The sequence below is a fragment of the Anabrus simplex genome, chromosome 1 (genome assembly GCF_040414725.1).
Source record: "Anabrus simplex isolate iqAnaSimp1 chromosome 1, ASM4041472v1, whole genome shotgun sequence".
Lineage (NCBI taxonomy): Eukaryota > Metazoa > Arthropoda > Insecta > Orthoptera > Tettigoniidae > Anabrus > Anabrus simplex.
The window spans coordinates 1,195,594,621-1,195,615,283 of record NC_090265.1 but is presented as its reverse complement, the minus strand read 5'-3'; the positions used below and the strand labels follow the sequence as shown (position 1 = coordinate 1,195,615,283).

General features: G+C 39.7%; 1 protein-coding gene across 1 annotated transcript in view; it reads left to right on the top strand.

The window, feature by feature from the left end:
- Positions 1 to 20,663, top strand: part of Slu7 (Pre-mRNA-splicing factor Slu7) — a 143,464-nt gene that overhangs the window by 40,231 nt on the left and 82,570 nt on the right. The window contains exons 5-6 of the mRNA XM_067137551.2: positions 619 to 730; positions 11,036 to 11,226. Of these exons, the coding sequence (XP_066993652.2) occupies positions 619 to 730; positions 11,036 to 11,226 (303 nt within the window). The remainder of the gene's footprint in view (positions 1 to 618; positions 731 to 11,035; positions 11,227 to 20,663) is intronic.

The following is a 20,663-nucleotide window of genomic DNA, read 5'->3' as shown; positions in this document are numbered from 1 at the left end:
CATGCAGGTTGCCTATAGGGTGTCATCTCAAAAAAGACCTGCACCAGCCCGCTGCGGAGGCGAAACCAACAGCCCCGAAGGGCCATGGCCTATGAAGTGACCATTGTTCAGCCCAAAGACCTGCAGGTTACAAGGTGTCATGTGTCTATGAAGGCCACATGTGATTATTATTACATGGCAAAATCTCAGAATATTACTATATATTATTATTATTATTATTATTATTATTGTTATTATTATTAATAATAATAATAATAATAATAATAATAATAATAATAATAATAATAATAATTTTCTTTTGTTCTACTAACAATTTTTGCAGTGTTTGGAGTTGCTGAGATGCTGGAAATTTGTCCCACTAGAGCTCTTTTATGTGTCAGCAAATCTAGTGGTAGGAGGTTCTCTTATTTCAGCACCTTCAAATACCACCAGACTGAGCCAGGACCAAAGCCACTATGTTGGACTTGGAAAGCTATATGAAACACAACCTTTTCTTAAGTTAAATGTGATTCATATGTAAAATGAAACTAATTGTCCATTCTTCATTCTGTTTTTTTAATGTATGTAGAAAAGTGATGTAAATATTGTTAAAATGAAAATATGTGTCCTTGTTTACAGGCCTCTGTGGCAACAAAATTTAGAAAAGGAGCATGCGAGAATTGTGGTGCTATGACACACAAGAGAAAAGATTGCATGGAAAGGCCACGCAAGGTTGGAGCTAAGTTCACAGGTAAATATTATTTATTTCTTGTATAATGCAGTAAATCAGGTTTGATTTTGCAGTTTCTCAAATTGGATCATTCACTGCTATGTGTTATTTGATGTCTGGATAGTGACATATGATGATAATGTGTATGCAATCTCCTCTCTTACTCACAGTAGACTTTCAGTAGTGTACTATTATGTACAGATAATTTCTTACTTCTCTCTGCATCTTGTGGGGCTTATTTTATAACATCTAAATAATAAACAGGGATGCTGCCTGTATGATTTGGCAGAGTAGACTTTCACTGCATTTTACTAAGTTTGTCATATTAGACTTGGCTCAGTCAGTCAGCATTTAAGTAATGGAAAAGAACAAACAAGTGCAAATCAAGTCATATATAGAATGATAGGAACATTGTAGGGTACACACAATGGAATAAACAGAATGACTGGTCAGTTTCGGAAGAGGGAGAAATAGAAAGAAAACACAAAAGGACAAGGACAATCCGCCATCTTCAAATAGATTGCACCTCTCCTCATCAATCCAGGTTCTTCGATGTCCGCTTCTTCTCAGCCCCCAATGACCTCATTTCCGCTTCCCAGGTTGAGATTCAGTGAGGAGCCATCTTGGCAGATCCTTAGTCTGGATGTGAGAAGTGTAGAACTAGAAGAAAGCTGGATAAACATAGGAAAAGTGAAGAGACGAAAAGATAAATACAGGTTATTAAGGACTAGAACATAGGAAAATGCAAAAGAAGAAAAGGAACTCAGTGGGTCAGTGTAAGTAACTAGCTATTGTACCTGTCTTTGACAGGTCGGTCTTGTAGGTGGTTCAGGTAAATGGAGAAATCAAATGAAAAGTGGAAGAGATTCTTACTTTTTATGGATAGTGTGGCAGTTTGAAGGCAGCATTTTGAATTAATTGTTGGGGACTCTCATATGTTTGGTTGTATAAAAATACATTATTATCTAATCTCATATGGTGAAAATTTTAAAGGTTGGTCTGTACTTTTGGGCTTTTGAAACATACTGTAGAACATACACAGTTCTGGAAGTGTTATTTCTGATTTCATAAGCTTGGACCTTTCCAGAATTTGTGCAATTGACAGCGTCAGCAAGAAAGAGGAGCGATCTTATTAGACAGAGTAACAAAGATTGTAATTGGTTAATGTAAAGTCCTGAGGGTTAACTCTGCTTTCTTATTGGTCTCCTTTCGTGCTTACATCATTTCCTGTTTCTCGAACTTCATTGCTCCTCGGTAGGAGCGAGGGAGCTTCTGTTGGCTTACCTGTTTGACCTTCTAAGCGGCTTGAAGTGCTTGCTCTGAGCTGCCATTGTATAGGGAGTCTGCCTCTCCTAAGGTTAAGCACTCTGGTTTCTTATTTTTGGTTGTAATGTCACTTAAATTCTAAATGTAATACCTTTCTTTAAATACTGTATTCAGAAGTTAGCCCTCTGATCTTACGTTAACAGCAAAACCAATATATCGATGATGTAGTTTTTCAACTACTGTCATCTGTAACTTTGTTGGAGACAAACCCTTTTTAACCTTTTTGTTTGTATTAATTTTAATTTATCCATTGAGTTTACCTTATGTAAATTAATTTTAATGTTCATCTCCTGTAGAGTTTTAGATGATGACAACTTTGTATTCTTTTATATCTTTGTTTATGTAAATTTTCAGTTACTCTTGGGTTGTGTAAAATGATAATAGCCCTCCGTAACCAAGATGTAAATCGTCAAAGTAGGATTTGGAATGTTTTTCTTTGGTGCCAAGGCACAATGACCTTTTGTAAATAACCTAATTTAGCACCCCTGCGCACGTGTTTTGTCAATGTATGTTCAGCGAATACTTACTTATTTCTCACTAATCATGTTAAGAGTCTTGCTTTGACTTAGTTTTGAATATATTATTTCTACAATAAACCTTTGTCTCCTAGGAAAATTATCTCTTCCGAATTTTGTTTAATTTTTATTTTATGGTATGGTTTTAACAATTTTAAATTTATTTTCATGTTTCAAATTTTTTCTTTTAATTGTTTTCTATGTTAAATGCTTGAAGAGTGGTAATAGATAGTACTAGATAGTATGCTTGCAATCTGCCAATGCCAAGTACTGGAAAGACCTGGCCATAGAAAGCAGTGAATACTGCTGTGCTGTATTCTGTTCAGTGTATGAAGTTCCCATTCCTATCAGCGCCTCCGCAGCATTGATTGGATAGTTCAAATACTTTGATGGACCCTGCATCGAGTGCCAGCAGTTATCAGAATATGTACGATCCAGAGGAATGGCAAGATAAAAAAAAAGGAAGTTACGTAATTCCCCAGCTTCTCCCTGCCATTATTCAGACAGAACCTTTCACCTGTGAGATTACTCCCCTAGATCGTGTGTCATACAGACATCACTCACAAGTATCAGGATTGGTAAACTTTCTGCTACAATATAAATATATGAGGCATAGAAGATCAGAATTCAATTTCCGGCTGAGTTGGGGATTTTAATCGTGTTTGATTAATTCTTCTGGCTCGGAGACTGGGTGTTTGTGTTTGTTCCAAAACTCTCATCTTCTTATTCAGACATCACACCACTCTACCAACCACCACAGAAACACACATTAGTGATTACATCCCTCAATGTATGATTGGCATCAGTAAGGGCATCCGGGCATAAAACAGGATCCAATCCGCGTGTGCGACACAGTTGACACCCGTCATTCCACATTGTGGGAAAAGCGGTAAAATAAGAAGATAGCGACTGCTTAAAGTGCATCAGTAGAGAGCTAAGTCCTAGATGATTGGCAAACGGGAGTTATAACATAGTAAATATTTTTATGAAAACAGAAGGTAAGATATCGGTAACTATACCAGATTATTATTTATATCACATGTTACAAAAATCATGGAAAGAATACTAGGTAGAGAAAAGGTGGGAATGTTACTATGATCTTGGAGCTGTGAGCTTGAGAGTTTGTTGTCAGCTGAGCTGAGTGGCTCAGACGGTTAAGGCACTGGCCTTCTAACCCCAACTTGGCAGGTTCGATCCTGGCTCAGTCCGGTGGTATTTGAAGGTGCTCAAATACGACAGCCCCGTGTCGGTAGATTTACTGGCACGTAAAAGAACTCCTGCGGGACTAAATTCCGGCACCTCGGCGTCTCCGAAGACCTTAAAAAGTAGTTAGTGGGACGTAAAACAAATAACATTATTATTATTAGTATTTAGTTTGTTGTCATTGGCCACTGGGCCTCTAGCTGAGTTTGGCATTGCTTCCAACCATGCTTCTTTCCATTATCTATCAAATCTTCCTCATCAACTTTTGTCCTCTTGTAACCCTGAGGGAATTTTTATTTGCAAGACCTTGGAAGTATTTCGTGGTCTTTTTTTTTCTTTTTCTTTCACTTGCAAATGATGTTAAGAATGAATTATTTATTGCTCTTATAACCACCACCACCGCCATAGATAATCAGTTTGGTTTCAAACGTGGAAGCCCAACAGTTGGACTTATTTTGGTTATGGGACAAAATAGAAGAAGGCATTAGGAGTATGGAAACAATAAAATAATGATGCCTATTCATTTAGAAGAGGCTTATCATATTAGGGTTGGGCAGACCGGAACATTCACTTGTTTCGCAACATTAGGAACTTGAGGCGGAGTGTTTCGGTACGGAGTGCCGAGACACGGGACACAGGACACAGGACTGTAACTGCGTCCTAGAGAGAACTTCGAAAGGCAACAGGACATGCTCCGCTTCAGCTGGAATGTGCCTGAACCGAACGTGCTGTGCCAAGACTGCACTAGATAGATTAGTTGGCCTTGGCTGTGTCTGCCTGTCGATACCGGCTGTGTGCCGCCCTGTGTTGGAGTGTCAACATTTTTTCATCCAGTTATATCTTTAATTCTAAAGCGATGACCCGTATTTTTCTTGGACTTAAAAGTTTCCTTAAAGTCCAAATTAATTTTTAACATCAATCCCCGAGAAAGTGTTGAGGGAAATTTTCGAGATATTGAAGAAAGTAAATTGAAGTTGAGAGGGAAGGAATTCGAAGTGCAGAGAGCATAAGGCGGGGCGCACATTGGGACGCAGGCGAAGCAGCTAAAGCAGTGCAGCGCAGAGCAGATTTTTGTAATCCACACAAATCATTGCACCATCGCAAGTTGACAGACAGGGCAGGCCGGTTCTGCTCGTACTTCCGCCTACCACGCGATGTCTTCGAAACACAGTTTCCTGCGCACGTGTCACGCAGTTAGTTAAGAAATGGAGGAGAAAATTACCACAGCCATTCAGTCTCACCATGTTTTGTAGGTACTATGTGAATCATGTGGACTGCAATGCAGTATGTACATATATATGAACGTATGTATGTATGTATGTTCGTGAGTAAATGGCTGAACAGAATTTAATGAAAATCGGTATGTAAATTCGGGGAATAAGGCACTACAGTCTAGGCTATAAATCATTTTATTCACGCTGCGTGACAAGGTAGTTTAGAGAAAGGCCTAAAATGTAATCCACCGAGCAAGTGGCCGTGCGGTTAGGGTCGCGCATCTGTGAGTTTGCATTCGGGAGATAGTGGGCTCGAACCCCATTGTCGGCAGCCCTGAAGATGGTTTTCCGTGGTTTCCTATTTTCACACTAGGCAAATGCTGGGGCTGTACCTTAATTAAGGCCACGCCCGCTACCTTCCCAATCTTCCACCCTTCTTCCGTCGCCGAAAACCTTCGATATGTTAGTGCGATGTTAAACAAACAGCAAACAAAAGAATGTAATCCTCATATATCTATGAAACAATCCATGACCCAAGTTCTCGCAACATATAGAATTTAAGACAAAGATCTAATGCTGATTATGGAGAGCATCATCGCCGACTCCGTCGCCGTCATCCATCATCACATTTATGTGAAGAGATAAATACGGAAAATCATTTATCATGTCTTGTCAAATATAAATGCAAACGCGTTCACAACAGATTGTCAATGTTGATTGATTTTAGTATCTTGTGTCTTGTGACAACTAGATGAAAATCTAGCAGTACATTTGTAAATGCGTATTTTTCCCTCTCCCCCACTGTGATCCTATTAATGAATTTACCATGCAAGTTGGTCGTGCGGTTAGGATCGCCTTGCTATGAGCTTGCATTCGGGAGATAGGGGGTTCGAACCCCACTGTCGGCAACCGTGAAGATAAGTTTTCCGTGGTTTCCCATTTTCACACCAGGCTAATGCTGGGGGGGGGGGCTGTACCTTAATTAAGGCCACGCTCGCTTCCTTCCCATTCCTAGCCCTTTCCTATTCCATCGTTGCCATAAGACCTATCTGTGTCGGTGCGACGTAAAAAATATCGGTAACATTGGTAACATAGAAATATTGTTCAGTCTTGTAAACTGGCGAAGGTGTTTGTTTTTATTGTGATTGTCTTAAGCTGAATAACCGCGTTGCCATCAGCACAAGGGAAATTGTAAAGATGACTAACAAAATGAGAAAAATCGCGAATGCTTGAAGAAAAAGAAAAAAGAGCCTCTTTATACTGGATGCCCCAGTATCACAGAGTCTAAAGAAAACATGTTATTTCTGAAAACCGACGAGATCCTGCGTGGCAATGTGCGCTCACGTCCACTTCGCAATTTCATAAGCTTCGTGCTGTTCTGCTCTGCTCTTCCCTGCTCTGCGGCCAACTGCTTCTCAATGTGCGCCCGGCCTAACAGCAGGAAAGTACAACAATGTATTCATCCAGTTATGTTTTTAATTCCAAAGCGACGACCCATATTTTTCTTGGGCTTAAAAGTTTCCTTAAAGTCCAAATTAATGTTTAACGTCAATCCCCGAGAAAGTGTTGAGGGAAATTTTTGAGATATTAATTACTCACTAATTACTCACAATATAGGCAAATACATTCAACTGGTGAAAATATTCTTGAATTGGTTACTTTTAAACACCTGCACTGCCACTGTAACCGTGTTATGTGTATTTTATATTGACCGGAAAAATCTTAACCTAATAGCAGCCTTTAACGTGATTATTGGGCGCGAATTTCAGTGTTCCGACTGTTCGTTCACGTTCCCTGCAGCTTTATGCTGGACCATGGCCATAACTACACACAGGCACACACCACACAGCACGTTCCGTACAGGCACACTCCCAGTTCCCACTGGCGCGGAGCATGTAATGTTGCCTCTCGAAGTTCTCTCTACACTGCGATGTTACAATCCCGCGTCCCGTGCGCCCGCTGCACAGTTCAGCTAGTAGGCAAAGGGCAGTGCATAGTGGCGCTTCTGATGGGACAGCGAGTCAGTGTCTCCGGCTCGCTTGAGAATGTTTCGGAACAATTGACACTTGGTGTTCTGGACCAACGGAACATAACCGTGCACCGGCACCTTGTGCCGAAACAGGGACATAGTGCCCAACCCTATATCATATCATATCATCCCAGAACAAAAGTTTGGGACTGAATGAGTTGGCTGTGTAGGTCAGGCCGTGTAGCTGTGAGTTTGTATTTGGGAGATGGTGGGCAGGCAGGTCTGAAGACCCTAGCCCTTATACCATCATAGCAGTAAGGTAGAGCACACAAATGTTTATAAAATATTTTAGTTCCCGTTTCTCTGCGCTATAATCCATCAAAGAATTTGTTCTTTTTGGGCAACGTGTGAAGTGGTCTTGTTCACAACGACTATCACAGAGTTTACACACTCAATTTTGGGCACCTTATGATGAAATTCATTAATTGCTTGCAGCGCTAGGGCACTCTTTATTGGTGGTTACGTATTTTAGTACCAATTGGGGAGGCTAGTAATTTTGGAGTTCTGGGATATTTGTTAATTCTAATTGTTAATTTCTGAATTTATTTAACATTTAGCTTATTTTTTTCATATTTAGCATAGGAAATGAGAAAAAAGGGGAGCAAGGAAAATGAAATTGATGATGACCTGAAAGTTGAAACTCAGACCGTTATTGATGTGAACGTACCTGCGAAGGGAAAAGAGAAGAACAGGAAACAGAAGATCGTTTGGGACAAAGATGACAGTAAAGGAGATGTAGGAGATGATTTGTCATCCAAAAAGAAGAAGGGAAGGAAGGAAAGAAAAAAAAAGGAAAAGAAAAAGAATGATGGAAGTATGGAGGCTGTTGATGAGATTGAAAAAGGCTTGAAACGTCATTAGAGAATGGCAAGAAGAAGAAGAAACTTGCCAAGAAGGCAATGACCGCAGCTAAATCAAGTGATGAAGAGGAGGTGAAACAACCTGCTAAGGCTTCACTGGAAAAGAAGAAAGATGCATTTGAAGCATTAGCAAACAAATGTGATGAAAATGAAGAAGCCTTTGTAAAGCCAAATGAGTTATCAAACAAGATGGAGGAGGGTGGGTTTGCACTACTGGCAGTGGAAGATGACATCAGGGACTTGGACTGAGATTGTGGAAATGTTATTTTTATGGACTCGGAAGATATAGGGAAGACTTCTAAGAACGCGTGCAGTAAGAAAAACTTGCTGTTAGGAGTATTAATTCAGAGGATGATAACGAAGCAAATAAGTCAATGGACATAACAGGGCAAAAGTGTGGGTGAGGGTAAGAAAGGACAGAGAAAAAGAATCAAGATGTCAGTGATGAGGACATAGAAAAAATGTTAGCCAAGTTAGAATATTTGGGTGAGAAAAAGGAGGAACCAATACCCGAGGAAAAATCTAAAGGTGGTGAGGACAGTGTTCAAAAGACTTTTAAGAAGAAAAGTAGGAAGAAGGGATGCAAGAGGGATATTATAGATATTTTAGAAGATAGAGAGAATTTTAGACTTACAGGAGAGAAACAGAAGTGTAAGTGTTGAATGGTAAAATGAAAAAAAATAGACTATGATCATTTGGGTATGTTAATAGATGAATGAAGAAACAATTCCAGAAGAAATGTAATACTGGTAATGCTGTTGGTTTTACTTCATACTAACTGATTTCTTAAATAAATTTTTTGGAGACACCAAGCAAGTAGTCAATTTTTGGTACCAGAGGATTTCTTTTAAATAAACTGCCCTCCAAAAAAAAGAGCATAACACCTGATGTTATATAAATAATCGCAGTTTAAGTTTCTCATAGAAAAAATTATTTTCAAGACATCGTTACTGAATAAAAGATTCTTTCCATACCTTTTCCAGAGACAAAAGTGCTCTAAACATTTCAGTTTAAGAAGATACAGTACATTTTTAAAAATTAGAAGAAGCAGAATCTGACAGATTTTCTGATTACCAAAATTATTGATTTAAATGATGTAAGAGACGGAAATGTACTGAAAACTTGTTAGATATTGATTACGTGATCAATAGGAGGGTTGTTACACCTGGCTGCAATTACTGCTGTGAGTCTTTTGGGTATGCCCTTGATCATGCCTCAGATGTCTTCTTTTGTTACGTTCCCCCATTCCTCTTGCACTGCCACCTTAAGTACAGCCAGATTGTTGAAAACTCAAGTTCGAAGGCAACAACCAATCATGCCACACATGCTCAGTAGGGTTGAGATCTGAACTCCTTGCTGGCCAGTCCAGAGTTGGAATGTTGACCACCTGAAGAAACTCTGTGTCACACTGAGCATCATTATCATGCATAAGCACAAAAATTTTATCGAAAGCGAATGCAAATGGCAGCATGTGATTAATGAAAATCTCCTCAATGTATTGGTGTGCTGTGAGGGAACCAAAGAATACAAGATCGATATGGTTATCTGAAGTTATGCCAGCACAATATCACAGAACCTCCCCCAAACAGTGTAATCTCAGCAAAGGTATGGGGGGGAGCATTACCCTGCCCTTCTCCTCACCCTCTCTCTTCCATCAGGTAACCTCAAGTTGAATCTGGACTTGTCATTAAAGAGTACATGTCCCTACTGACCCTCAATCTAATGTTCATCTAAGTGTGGGAAATGAAGATGGTCTCTCTAGTGTTGTGGTAGAAAGGCTGTTCTTCTGGCTGGTTTTCTAGAGGCTAAATTTCCCTCATGTAGTCTTCTTTTGACTGTGCTCTAACTCACAGCTACCTTGTGGATCTATATCAGACCTTGAACCAGCCCTCTGATCTAGATAAATATCCATGATCTGGCTAGGAATTGAATCCAGGTCCTCTGGGTAAGAAGAATGCATGCTACCCCTTCACTGAAAGGCCAGGTCAGAGGAAGAAGAAACTGAAGAAAACCCATATTATGGTGAGTGATGAAGCTGTTTAGGAACAGCATAAAGGAATACAATGTAGGTGAAAAGTTAAATGAAGGGTTACATGTACTCCTTTGGGTTGTTAGTTCTGAATTTTCTTTAGCAGTGTTGTATCTGTCCGCCTCTGTGGTGTAGTGGTTAGTGTGTTTAGCTGCCATCCCCGGAGATCCGGGTTCGATTCCCGGCTCTGCCACGAAATTTGAAAAGTGGTACGAGGGCTGGAACGGAGTCCACTCAGCCTCGGGAGGTCAACTGAGTAGAGGTGGGTTTGATTCCTACCTCAGCCATCCTGGAAGTGGTTTTCCATGATTTCCCACTTCTCCTCCAGGCAAATGCTGGGATGGTACCTAACTTAAGGCCACGGCCACTTCCTTCCCTCTTCCTTCTCTATCCTTTCCAATCTTTCCATCCCCCACCAAGGCCCCTGTTCAGCATAGCAGGTGAGGCCGCCTGGGCGAGGTACTGGTCATCCTACCCAGTTGTAACCCTGACCCAGTGTCTGAAGCTCCAGGACACTGCCCTTGAGGCGGTAGAGGTGGGATCCCTCGCTGAGTCCGAGGGAAAAGCCAACCCTGGAGAGTAAACCAATTAAGAAGAATAAGTGTTGCATCTGAGTACCGAAGATGGTTCACGCTCTTCATTTATTAATTTATTTATTTACTTATAGTTTTATTTTTTATTTATTTTTTTGTATTTTACATATCTCTTTCAGTTTCTACTTTGTGTTTTATCTTTCACTTTTTATATTTATTCTGTTTTGTAAATTATTCATTTTTTTTTTCATGTTCCTTCTTTCTAAATTTGTGCACAGTATAATTTGTACCATAAGCTAAGTAAATAAATAAATACATCATTCTTTTTACTTCCTTATACTATACTGTCTACTGGGCAAGTTGGCTGTGCGGTTAGGGTCGTGCGGCTGTGAGCTTGCATCCGGGAGATAGTGGGTTCGAACCCCACTGTCGGCAGTCGTGAGGATGGTTTTCCATGGTTTCCTATTTTCACACCAGGAAAATGCTCGGGCTGAATCTTAATTTAGGCCACGACCTCTTCCCACTCCTAGGCCTTTCCTATCCCATCGTCGCCATAAGACCTATCTGTGTTGGTGCGATGTAAAGCAAAAAATACTATACTATATTATTACTTTTAGGTGCACAAATAGCTCCTGATGAGTTTATGCAACCGGAACTAGCTCTTGATTATGATGGTAAGCGGGATCGATGGAGTGGCTATGATGCATCAGAACATAAAGCGATTATTGAAGAGTATCAGAAGATTGAGGAAGCCAAGAGACAACTTCGTGCTGAGAAGTTGAGCCAAAATCTAGACGGAGATATGGAGGTATGTATTTATTATTATTATTATTATTATTATTATTATTATTATTATTATTATTATTATTATTATTATCATCATCATCATCATCATTGCAGTAAAACCGCATTTATCCGGATTAATTGGGGCTGAGAGTTGTCCGGATTAGAAAAGGTTCAGATTAACTGAAATGAAAAGAATGGCATTTTGTGAAAAAAGAATGGTTTAATAACATAATGAAGTACAGTACCTTGTGTTGACGAAACAAGTTAGTTATAAATTGGTTTCCTTTGGTTTGAAGTTACTGTCTTTCTTTGTGGCTTGTTGCTCATCTACGCACTTTACAAAAAGTGCATGAAAGTGTCTCATTTGATTATAATACATGATTATTTCCTCATTTTCACTCTGCTGAACAAAATCAATTACACCAATTAAGATGTTTAACCTCACTTAATTTAATTTTTTGTTATGAACCAACATCACTCCCTCACCTTCAGATGCACTATCACTATCTTCAATCTTGCTTACCAAAACCAAACCAAACCCCATGGCACTACAGCCCCAGAAGGGCCTTGGCCTACCAAGCGACCACTGTTCAGCCTGAAGGCCTGCAGATTATGAGGTGTCATGTGGTCCTCTCGGCCGTTATTCTCTGCTTTCTAGGCCGGGGCCGCTATCTCACCGTCAGATAGCTCTTCAATTCTAATCACGTAGGCTGAGTGGACCTCGAACCAGCCCTCAGGTCCAGGTAAAAATCCCTGACTGGCCGGGAATTGAACCCGGAGCCTCCGGGTAAGAGGCAGGCACGCTACCTCTACACCACGGGACCGGCTTCAATCTTGCTTACACTATCCACAAATTTATCTTCATTCATTACTTGGTAGCCTGGATCCCCTTCATTGTTGTCGAGCCAGTCCTCAGTCTCTTCTTTTGTGACGGATTTCTGACCACCTTTTGTTAGTGCTTCGTGATAGTCCTTGATTTCAATTTCACTGTCAAGTTCAACATTGTTGTCATGTAGACCTAAGAGTTTGTTCGATGCATTGGACAGTGTTGATGATGCTATGTTGTTCACTGCTGATGTGAAATTAAAGATCATTGACCTGAAGTTATAAGATTTTGTAGAATGTTTTCTGCTTGTTTGTCTTCACCATCAATTTCGTAGACTTCAGACAGGAATCTCTTTCTGTATAACCTCTTTGCAGGGTATATCATGCCCTGGTCCATCGGCTGGATTAGCGAAGTTGTATTAGGTGGCAAGAACTGATATTTAATCCTTCAATCCTTCCATCCTTACTACACAGGTTTTTCATGTTAGTATGAGCAAGTGCATTATCCTCACTTTGGGATTTATCCAATTGGTAACTTCTTATTTCAGGCACGGCATAGTTGTGGAACCAATTTGATGTGATTTCTGAAGTAAACCAGGCATTTTTGGAGTTGAAATAATGCACTGGCAAGGAAGACATTATATTTTTAATGGCCCTTGGTTGTTTACTTTTTCCAACAATCACAGGTATCAACATGTGACTCCTATCGGCATTGGCACACAACAGTGCAAAAACATGTTCTTCACTTATTTTCCTTCCAGGTGTGTTTTCTTAAAGACTTTGAGGCTTGAGCAAGGCATGCCACAACAGGCTACAACTGTTCTTCCTTTAATAAAGCGTGAAGTTTTACTCTGAATGGTTGAACAGCTCTTGCATCTGCACTTAATCTTTTCCCAGACATCTTTCTATTTACAATGTTGTGGTGTTTGCAGAATCTGAATAGCCAACCAGAGATAGCTGAAAATCCATTTACGCCAAGTTGTTTTGCCTAACGTTGGGCTGCAGCTTGAATTTCTACGCCTCTCACGGCTATTCCACTTGCACAAAATTGTTCGTACCACTTGTACACTGCTTGTTCTAACTTTTGTTCTGCTGGTGGTCGCATTCATTTCATCTGACAGGTTTCTTCATTCACATTACATCTCAGTGTAAATGACTGTAATTTAAGTTTTTTCTTCCGTATGTTGGAAACGTGGCAATCCCAAATTCCACACACACATTAGCAACAGTAACCCCATTTTCTAAACGTCAATAACTCTCTTTTCATGTAAAGAAAGAGTTTATGCCTATGTTTTCCTGACGTTATTAGTGGTTTGCTAAGCGATATTGTGCACCAGTCAAGTGTGAACTAAACAACTGAGTTGAAGTCTGACAAACTACAGTATCAGGTAGAAAGGCTCCTCAACCCTTTGTCCTAAGGCAGTGGTGTGGGTGACCGTCAGTCTACAAAGCAAGAACTTTCATTAGTGACCACTACATCACAGCGGTAACACAGACAAGTGCATTCTTCCATCTTTTTCTTTTCAAGCTGCCACTACCTGGCAATGAATGATCGATAAATGGAGAGAAGGCTACGGCCCGTTTTGAGAAATATGCTATGTGAACAACAGACAACCCATCTTGACTGATTTGGTGTGAGACTTCTTCGTGATTTCATTGTACAGTAGCCTACTTTCCAGTCACAAGCACTCCATATTGTGAAACTAAGACATTGCTTCATGGTAATTTGTTATAGAATTGTATGTTTTTTTAAAATTATTTTTATTTATTTACTGGATATATTTTTTAAGTTGTCTGGATTAAGCAATATCTGGATTAAAGGGGTCTGAATAAACACGGTTTTGCTGTATTATTATTATTAAAAATAAAAAGGTATAATTTCAAATTATGTTAATACGAGGGGGTGTCAAAAAACAAACAGAATGATTTTATTACAGCAAAATACTGGCTACCTTTATTCAAATTAATTTACAGACCTTCAAAGTATTCTCCCTCAGACACAATACAATGGTTCTAGTGTTCAGTCCATTGTTCAAAACACTCCCCAAAGCCCCTTCTTGATAGTCTTTTGAGTATACCCGAAGTTGCATTGTTTACGTCTTGATCACTTTGAAAATTACAGTACAACTCCAAAGTTCCTTTTGGACTGTAAGAAATAGGTAGAATTCACATGGTGCTATGTCCGGTGAATAAGGTGGATGTGGCATCATTTCAATGCCCAATTCAGTTATTGTGCCTTGATTGCCCGATGCACAGGTGCATGGTCCTGGTGCAGGATCCAACCCATTTGAGAGAAGTTTGGTCTTTTTACTGCAGTTTTTCTTTCAGTGGTCCCTTTAACACTTCACAATTGTAATCAGCAGTAACAGTTTCACTGCATGATCGTACACTATACCCTGCTTATCAAAAAAGACAAGGTGCATAACTCTCCCTGCACTCACCTGAACGTTGGCATTTTTGGGTCTTGGGCTGGAAGGATGTTTCCAATGGGCACTTTGCTGTTTTGTTTCTGGGTCATAATGATGGAACCAGGACTCGTCATATGTGATAACTCTATCAAAAAAATCTGGTTCCCTTCGAAGTCTCGCTTTCCATTCTTAACATGCCATAACACGGTGAGCCTTTTCTACGCCCTAGAAAATTGCGCATAATGTCTTCGGTTGATCCATAGGAGATGTTTATAATTACAGCAATCTGTTCAATGCTTCTCGCAACATAACATCACTTGTGTTCACATTGATATTGGTTTTCGAAGTTGAGAGTCTGCCAGGATGTGGAGCATCCTCAATCAGTTTTACCCTCCTTAAAGTGTTTGTGCCACTCATAAACTTGCTTATTTCCCATGGCTTCCTCTCTGTAAGCTTGCTGCAACATTTCCACTGTTTGTGTTGGAGTTTTGTCCAGGAGAACACAAAATCTAATTGAGGCACGCTGCTGTAACTTGAGATCCATGTTGGGTACAGCGAACATGGCCTCCTTCCTCAGCTGCTTCCCCTGTAACTGAGAAGCCTGAGGCGAGTGACATGCTTCGCACTGTATCACTCAAGGTCAGACCTTTCCGGTGCTACCACCTGCAAACTCCAGTGCAGAATTATTGAAACACAAAAAAATAATTCTGGTTATTTTCTAACACCCCTTTGTATATCTTGGTTACTCTAGCTCCCTGAGAGCTGAGTAGCTTTGTCTTTTGCTTCTCACCAAAGGTTCAAATCCGGTCAATGCATGTGGGATTTCTGAAATGAAAAGTCACATAACTGTGATTCGGATTCCATGTTAGACTGGGTTTCATGACTATGATCAAGTCACATCAAGCTACAAGATTGCTTTTATCTTAGTTGTATTAGAATGTCCACATTTTCATTTTGATTATCAGTATTGAAAACACTGCATATTTTTCACCTAACATCTTTGTATGTACCTTAATGGCATTGGGACAGATATGGAATGTGTCCGGGTTACCATACGTTCTCTTTTTCCCAGACATGCCCTCTTTTTTGTCCATTGAGGAACCGTCCGTCCGGATTTTCATGAAAGGGTAGAATTTTCTGTGTTTTCATTTTGGGATCATACAGTTCTAATGTTATTAATTAATAATTGTACAAGTGTACAGTAAGCTATCAAATCAGTTTTGTATTAATCATCTCTGCTTCAGAAATATTAACGTTAGAGTTGGAAATATGTGTTTATCATGCTTGTTTCAATCGATAGTAATGGCTTTTTGATCTCAGTCAAGTATATCACTAGGCACCCTTTGCGACTTTGACTAGCCACTGCTGACTTGGTCGCCGCCGAATATGAGCACATGAAATGATGCGTATCAAATCAGCCTTGGACTAGCATATTGTACAGTCGGAACTGTTCATTGTTGCTTATAATTGTTGTGAACTGTGGTTTGAAACCTGCAGACTTGTTACATTTTCATTGTTTGTACTGAAGTGTATTTGTAAACATGCCTAAACGTAAATGCAAATTTACGGACAAAATTAAGAAAAGGCTTGGATGTTTTGGAAAAGTGTGGAAGTAATATGAAGCTGAGTGCACTGTTTGTAATGCAGGTACGTGTGTATTGGTCACAAACAAAGGATTGCAGGATTTGGAAGCTCGTGTTTAAACTATGGACCACAAAAAAGTGTTAGGAGTGAAAAAATGTCATCAACAAAAATGAGTTTCTTCGTACAACTAGAAGCCAGCAATGATGTTCATGGAGCAGAAGGAACACTGGCTTTCCATTGTGTGAAGCATCATAATAGCTACAAGTCAATAGACTGTACTATCCACATTCTAAAATTGCAAAGAAAATCTCTAGTGCCCGCACAAAATCGGAAGCAATTGTGAATTCAGTGTTGTCTCCTTATGCAGCGCAGAGTGTTGGACACAGTGAAAAGCATATTGTTTTGTGGTGTGGCTACTGACACTACCAATCACCTAACAGTAAAGATATTTCCCATCCTGATTCAGTAGTTTGATTAGATAAATTGGGGAATAGTCTAAATTCTTAGACTTCCAAAGCAAGCCAAATGAGACTGCACGAACTATTGCAGATTATGTGAAAATATCACTTGAAAAGTTTGATCTTACAGAAAAAACTATTTTCTTTTCCGGTGATAACTGTAATATGACATTTGGTTATCATAATAATGTATACTCAAAGTTGAAAGCCTTAACTGGGGATAAATTTATGGGTATTGGATGTCATGCTCATGTGCTAACTAACTATTTACAACATGGTATGGATGCCCTTGAATATGATATACAATCAGTTGTGCTGAAAATGTACAATTATTTCAGTACGTACACTGTAATGCCTTTGCTGGCAAGATGTAGTGTTTACATGCACTGTGTCTTCTGACATGGGCTAGAATAAATTTGTTACTTTCATTGACCTGTCACAGTCTCCTCCTTGGCTTTGACAATATGGAAGTGACTGAGGTATGAGCGATGCTAGTAATACCATTCCTTATGCAGCCAGTCCCTGTTATGAATGGTGTGAAAATATCACTCATAGTGTCGGTTGGTGCATGCATTTCAGTGGGCTTGGCAGACTGATATGTAATAGCAACTTCTGACTCATTGAGGAAAGCAATGGGGAAACTACCTCACTCGTCATTTCCCTAGTATGCCTCTTCAGTGGCACCTAGGCTATCTATGACAGCTGTTGGTGAAGCTGTGGAGGATCTAACCAGCCTTCGGGCTGAATACCCAACATACAACATACACTGTAAAGAACTGAGTCGCTTAAATACTTCTATCAGTTTGTAGACATTGAATTCAAGTAATTACTCTACCATTGTGAGACAAGATGATTGTCTGTTTCTCCTGAAGCGGACAGTATGCTTGAAATGTACCTCTTTCTCTTTGTCACAGTTGCAGCCACCTAAAATCATTGAAAATGTTTTTGCAAATAACTTTAGTGAGATGTACTTGTTACTCGTTCAGTCTTTAATGGGAACATTTTAAGTTAATGCTAATGCTTTCAGAGAGAATGAACATCTGTGATAGAGATGCGGTCAATACTTGGAAATATATATATATTTTTTTTTTTTTGCAATTGGCTTTACATCGCACCGACACAGATATGTCTTATGGTGACGAAGGGATAGGAAAGGCCTAGGAATGCCATGGCCTTAATTAAGGTACAGCCCCAGCATTTGCCTGGTGTGAAAATGGGAAACCATGGAAAACCATCTTCAGGGCTGCCGACAGTGGGGTTCGAACCCACTATCTCCTGGATGCACTTGGAAATATAATAACTTCAATTGGAATTAGGCTAAAGTCAAAATTTGTTCCACTTAAAGTCAAGATGATGATGTCTCAGATGGAGGAAAAAAGTTATGAAGGTGAGTGCAAGAAGTTCAGTAAGCAAGCTAAGGAATTTTATACTTCTTGTCTTAGTTATTTAAACATGTGGTTGAGCAATACAGTCAATTGAATGTACAGTAGAAGTCCGCTATAACGAGTATGGCATATAACGAGAACCCCATTTTAATGACAGTTTTTGTCTGTCCTTTCTAAATTTCTATATTAAACTATCATCCTTCGGTTACAGCGAGGCCCCCATCAGTGACGCATCCGTTATTACGAGCGTGCACAATTTTTTTTCCGTTACCGACATTTATGCACCTAGCGATTATATTTCATGCGATCGATCATCTTTGGTATTGTTTCCTTGCTATGTCCACTAGCAAGCTACCTCATCGACATTCAAAGGCAGTGTCGGGAGTCGATTAGTAATACCCGTCGACTGCTGTTCCGTAAAAAAAAATGGAAATGAAAGAGGAGAACATGTGTTTGTAATGAATGCGTAAATGACGTGTCCATAGTGAACCGTTCCCATCCACCAGTTATAAATATGCCAGGCTATGTCGGTGAGCTCCGCAGTTTGTTCGGTCAAAAATGGGCGTAAAACTAAAGCTAACTTCCTAAGAAGTAAATACCGTTGGTATATATGAATGGGATACAGTTGCATTTGTTGTGAATAAGAGGCAAATTAGGGGTAAAATAGATTTATTTACTTAAGCACATGATTAAATATTCATACTATCCGAAATCAAATAATAACATACGATATAAACATGACGCAAAATGTCATTCAAATAACACTGTGTCGTGCACATCAGAAATAATTACAAGTTAACATAAACAAGAATCGTTGGTCCAGATGCCGATCAAATGAAAGAAACATATTATAAAAACATAATTAAATCTTGGCCGAATCTACATCGTTAATTAGAACAATGCCACCAAATGAGTACACCGATATCCCCGAGAGGGATTGTGTTTATGATCGTCCACAAGCTATGCTTCGACAAAAGAAAGTCCCGCCACTTTCAATCCGTATATACCCCTATTTACATACACAAATTAGTTAATCACAATAAGGTGAAATCCAGGGGTCCTAAACTTATATACTACACAGCTTCTACTGATAGACCCGATCCGTCGCAAACAATCAGCCTGAAGCCGAATACACACAAGAAAATTAGCTCCGGCTAAATTAAGATGCAAATAATTACAAAGTGTTGACACTGCTCAAGGACAATAAACATGACAATACACACCGATACATGGCACATAAATGAACAAACAATAATCCTGGAAAACAAAGGCAAAATCACAAGATAAATGAAATACACACACACAGGCAAAGCACTTCTTCATAATCAGGTCACGAGATGCACAACCCAGTCTAGGACGGGCTGAATGGTTGCCTTCCTGGGGTAATTGGTGACTTTCACTTTCACCAGACTGCCATACAGCTGTAACGTCAAGAATGCCATCTCGCAGGGGGCTGACAAGCGAGTGAGGCAGGCCATTCACAGGCGGGGGTCTGGGTGTTTACCTACATTCATATCGGTCCAAAGCCGGCCGAGCTCACACAACCAGTGAAGGTTTCTCTTTGTTAATAACTGCTGCCTCGCTGTGTAAAAACTAATTATCTCTCCCGTCCATAAAATATTCTCTAACAACAGGAACATCTCGTCTTGATATGTCAACATATTGGGCGCACAAATATCTCTCGAAGAAGACGTCTCACATGGCCTTCTGTCCTGGCGGCTTGGGAGTTCAATTCCCGACTCTATCTCGGAATCTTCTTTCTAAGCAGATCTCACTTATAATGCCCCGTCCTTGCCATCTTCACAGGCATTTAATTCCACTATTAACACCCCCATTATATATCAGGCGATAACTGCCTTTCTTAACACTCGCATTGTGTTCTTCCCCAATCTCCTGTCACCCCTGCTCATTAAAAGATCCTAACTTCACGACGACGTCTTGGCGCTCGTCTGGCAGAGAATATATACCTGAAAACGCGCATTTACATATAAACAAAAGAAGCCTACACTGTACTTTGATAATAATTATCCCACAATAATAAGGCGGCCTTGCCTTGTTAATGAAGAACTGCCTTCCTGCATTACATTTAATACATGCATATTAGAATAGTCTGAAAATAATAACACATACACACACATACCTAGCTACACCTATTCACAGCCCTTTACCCATAATTAAACTAATGTATTAAACAAAGAAATAAGGGCACTAGCATGCATTTGCCCTGGATCTCCAACTACATAATCGAAAATATCATAGCTCAGCTCTAGTGAGCTGACATTTAAACTCGAACTGGATGAAACTAAACTGGCTCCTTTTGCCTCAGACATACTTATAATAATGACATATTCACTTAGCTTTGTTGTTCTCAGCTTTCACACCATCTGCATAGCTGCAGGGTCAGTTGACTTACTCAGCCATGATACAACATTGGATGGCTTTACAACACAGATGAACAACACATGTAGATTCCATTATAGTCCTTTCAGAAAAACACTCCTAAAATGAATAAAAATATGATAATTCTACACTTGCTCAATTGTATACGTGCACTCTACCTAAGCAGATATTGCTTAGCACAAATAAAGAGATAAGAAATAAATCTTTGTTCAGAATAAATGTACAATGGAATATGTCCCAGATCAGTTTGTATACAAGAACAATTATCGAGACGCACGCACACGATTCCATTGCAATACCAACCCGATAAATGTTGGCATATAACACAGTTAATTCAGTTCATGCAATTTATACCGATATCCACGGCTTCTGTCATTTTGTCTCTCAAGTTCTCACATA